Raw genomic sequence first — 4,192 nt, 5'->3', positions numbered from 1 at the left:
AAAAAAAAAGCTAACTTTATTTTTGTCTTTTTGGCAGTTACACTTCATAATTCATAACAAAAGTCCACAATTACAGTTCGTTTTGCATTGTTACATCAATATAAACTTTTTTACTATGAATTTGCAAACAGATTGCAACATCTGTAGAAGTGTTTGTTCAGTACCTTTTTCTGTCCCGCTTCATATTAAGTGTCATGTAATAACATTTAAATATTTTGATACAATGCACCTATACATGTTTTTACATTTACATTTTAAAATTACTTTATTTAAAATTACCTCATGTAATCTGCAATCCCATCTATCTGTTGAACCTTCTTACACCTTAACCCACCCATACCACCAAACCCATCCTAACCTTACTCGTATCCCACCTCAATAGCAGAACAACATCAACACAATAAGTACATTGTACCAAACTATTGTTATTATTATTTGTAATGTAAGTACATAGTAGTTAAAGACGCTTAATGCAACGTAAGGCCGATTTTTCCACTGTGGAATAAACTATAACATATTTATTTGGACAAATAAAATTCTGTCGAGGTACAAATATCTGATACAAAAAAATACTTTATGAATTTAAGAGTAACAAAATAAAAATGATACACAGCATCATTATAAAATAAATCGGATATGTCTGAAGAAACATTTCTAAATAAACAGATGTGACCATACACATTCACAGCATGTTCTTAACTACAGGCCTCGGTGGCTCTATAGAGTAAACTCAAATCATATGATCTCCTGTCACATGAGAGATATGTTCTATACTGGCTCTTAGACAATTAAAACTTTCAAATAAAAAAATCTATACTAGCCTGCACCTTATGACCAACTATATAAAACGTATTGTATTGCAATATTTCTAATTTAATTGAATCCTTATGATAATTCACGTGATGTCTACTTTTTCCTGAGTTAAGAATTTCTTTAGACTGTCTCCGCATCTTTTATATGGAATGGTTCTCCTGAAAAACACAATCAACACACATCCGGTCAAGATTTCACTAGTGTTTGTTTCAGTACACAGAAGATGAAGAGCGGATTGGTTGTTTACCTGCAGAGCTTTCATCAGATTCACCAGATTTACTGATTCTGATCAAGCAGACTGCCACGATCACAGCCAGCATGAAGACAGCAACAACTACAGGTAAGCAACCATACCTGAGGATTGGTTCAATATTTAGTTATAAATGAAACATTTACCATAAATTCAGTTTTCACCAAGCAAAGAGGTTAAACAAGAGAAGATAAACTCACAAGGTTATCGATGGCAGTTGTCCTAGAGGGAAAAGAGGGGGAAAGCAATTAGCATATATTCATATATTTTATATATGCATGGATTTATTGAGGGGTATCTGAGGGTACGTTTACACCACAACAATGTACTAAACATGGAAACGTTTTTCATACATGGTTTTTAAAAGTTTCTCATACAGCCAGCAACGATCCATGATCACATGAATCCACAAAAATGACCAAAGACGCTGTATTCTGCGGCCCGGCCATCAGTTGGGGATCCCACTTTGTAAAGAAACACTGAGCGCCTATAGACTGAACACGTAATACGCGTGACGTCTTCTAAAATTCATGTTTTTTTGTAGTTTACTCAGAGATGATATTGTTAACGTTTTCAAAAACTTGCAGTTTGAAAGAACTTTTGTGTTTTCAGGCCATTGTTGTGTAAATGAATGGCCAACACGCATAAAAAGTTCTGTTTTTAGTTGAAAACGGTGTTGAGTGTACTACAAACGAGCATGTAATATGCAGTTGTTCAGAAATACATAAAATTTGACAAGTAGTCAAGTGTCAAGTCAATTAATTGCATTGATAGTGAAGATTATGAAATTCCATTCATAATATTTTGGTGTAGTGACCAACCCATTTCAGCCAGATGTAGGCGTTGTTTATCACTGCCATGATTAAAATTATGCATTTCAGGGTTTATGATTTTATCAAGAAGTAGATTAAAAGTCATTAAATGTTACTTTTATCTTTAGTTCTCTAAGCCACAGGTAACTGATTATGGATTATATGAAATATGACTCACCTTCAACCGATGCTGGTGTACGAAAAGGCTGGTCTGCAATAGGAAAGAAGAGAAACGAAAGAGAAAGAAAAAGGAAACTAAAATAAATGACAAAAATAAAATGCAACTGCAAGCAGCAGGTAAAAGGAAAAGTATATGAAAAGGAAAAAAACAATGTCAGGTACAAAGGCAGGAAAATTAGCAATCTAAACTACACAAACCATGGTGAATGAAATAATAATGGCTGAATGAATGACACAATATTTAGGCAGCGGTTAGCACAAAGCAGCATACACACGGGTTAATTGTACAAATTATATCAAATACGTTTGAGTTCCACCGAGAAAGTTTTTGCGCCCCCCAAAGAAGTTTTGTGAGCGAGCATAAAACTACTGATGGAAATGTTATGAATCAAATTACAAAAAACAAGTTACCGCTGCTGTGAGGGTGTTTCTAATACAGCGTCTATGGGAGTGATGGTAAAAATGTACATATTTCTCTCTTTTGACTGCCGTTATCAATCTCACTCTATTTTTTCCCTCTTTTTGAAACTATTGTGGCGTTTTTCTTTTGCTATTTGATCAAATGGGCACACAAAAAAATATTTAATGTATTCTCTCATTCACAGCTATAACATTTAACCCAACTATGAGAACTATGAGAAACCCGGAAATGTGAAAAGGGTCTATAGAAACATAATTTCACAAAAGTTTTGAAGTATATTTTTTTCCACACATCTCATACATTTCCCTTCACCATGTCCCTTTAGGGGCTCCGTAAAATTGCATACCAATTTGCAAAAAAACCCGAAAACATTTCAAGAGATTTTACAAAAACAGAAATGAATGACGCTGCAGTAATATATGAAACTTTTAAGAAATGAAGTATTATTCTCACCCATGCACTGTGTGTCTGCGAACTGCGTGCAGTTGGAAACAGTTATCTGTCCAATATCTGTAGTTTGAGAAAAAGAAATGTATTCTCAGAGAAGTGCTGGAATGAACAGTCCAGTCTGGTATGCCAAGGCATAGACTATAAACTCTCAGTCATGTAAACAGTAACGAAACCATTTCATACCTTCACATCTGCTGCATTTATTACAAGACACACCAGTGTGGACTCCATTTTCTTTGGAGCAGTTCATGGCAACATACCAACCTGTAGATTATTTGGATACATTGTATGATTATTTATTGATTAGCATTGGTCACCTCAGTATATTCAGATGTATTATTATTTAGTCAGTGGAGCTCACCTTCTGGGCAGTTATGGCAGCACAGCGAATCTGGAAGTTGGAAATGGTTCTCTGGGCATGTGTTGACACATAGAGTACTGAGCGCCCCTACAAATATTGCCTGAAGATATGAGAATAATGTTTCAAAAACTCTCAAATTACATATGTCTAAATCAGGGATTAGAAACAGGAAACGAAAAACATGAACAAAACCCCTTTCTGTGGTTCCAGAGTGAAAAGATTATATTTACATGCTTGGTAATGTTTATTATACAGTTTAAACCAACAACCAAAGACGTTTTCCCAGTAGTTAAAGTGGTTTGTTCGGACATGAAACACTTACCAAAACTCGTTTGCTGTCTGTTTGGTTCATGGTTGTAGGCTGAAACAAGTGTTCCTAACCAATGTCTTCTGACAGTCCTTTATGCTCGACTCGGCCTTTAATCTACCAGAAACAATGACGCATTTAAGGCGTGGCCTCTCTGAGTTCCTGCAAGCCACTTCTATCCGTCCCTCAAATGCAGGAAATCTGAGATAAGCCGTGTTTAACTGAAAGGTAGCTATGTGAGCAGGCGTGTCACCACATATGTGATCTATATCCAGTTACAAAAATAATCTTGTTTCTGATTGAAATCTGGTTTCTGTCCCAAACAGAAATAAGATTATTTTTCTTACCCCATTGGGAGATCATTTTGCTTGTTTTAAGCAAAAACTCACTTCACTTAGATTTTTTCCCCCCAGAAAAACAAGAAAAAAATACTAAATAAGAAGAGCATTTTTGCAGTGTATACACTCACTGGCATTGCATTATTAGGTACACTTTGCTAGTACCGGGTTGGACCCCCTTTTGTCTTAATTCTTCGTGAGAGAAATTCAGGTGCTGGAAACATTCCTCAGAGATTCTGATCCATATTTGACATTATACC

General features: G+C 35.4%; 1 protein-coding gene across 1 annotated transcript; it reads right to left on the bottom strand.

Moving 5' to 3' along the window:
* On the bottom strand, positions 1 to 3,686 carry LOC307143596 (uncharacterized protein). The gene is made up of 8 exons (XM_079845323.1): positions 3,610 to 3,686; positions 3,288 to 3,387; positions 3,110 to 3,190; positions 2,930 to 2,986; positions 2,054 to 2,086; positions 1,264 to 1,285; positions 1,061 to 1,167; positions 1 to 971 (listed from the first exon to the last, which is right to left on the bottom strand). The coding sequence occupies exons 1-8, from the start codon at positions 3,637 to 3,639 to the stop codon at positions 934 to 936; spliced, it is 468 nt and encodes a 155-aa protein (XP_079701449.1). The 5' UTR covers positions 3,640 to 3,686; the 3' UTR covers positions 1 to 933.
* Positions 3,687 to 4,192: the final 506 nt, after the last annotated feature.

This window comes from Gobio gobio, assembly GCF_949357685.1.
Source record: "Gobio gobio genome assembly, chromosome: 19".
Lineage (NCBI taxonomy): Eukaryota > Metazoa > Chordata > Actinopteri > Cypriniformes > Gobionidae > Gobio > Gobio gobio.
Note: the sequence above shows the minus strand (reverse complement) of the source record. Positions and strands in the feature narration are given on the sequence as shown.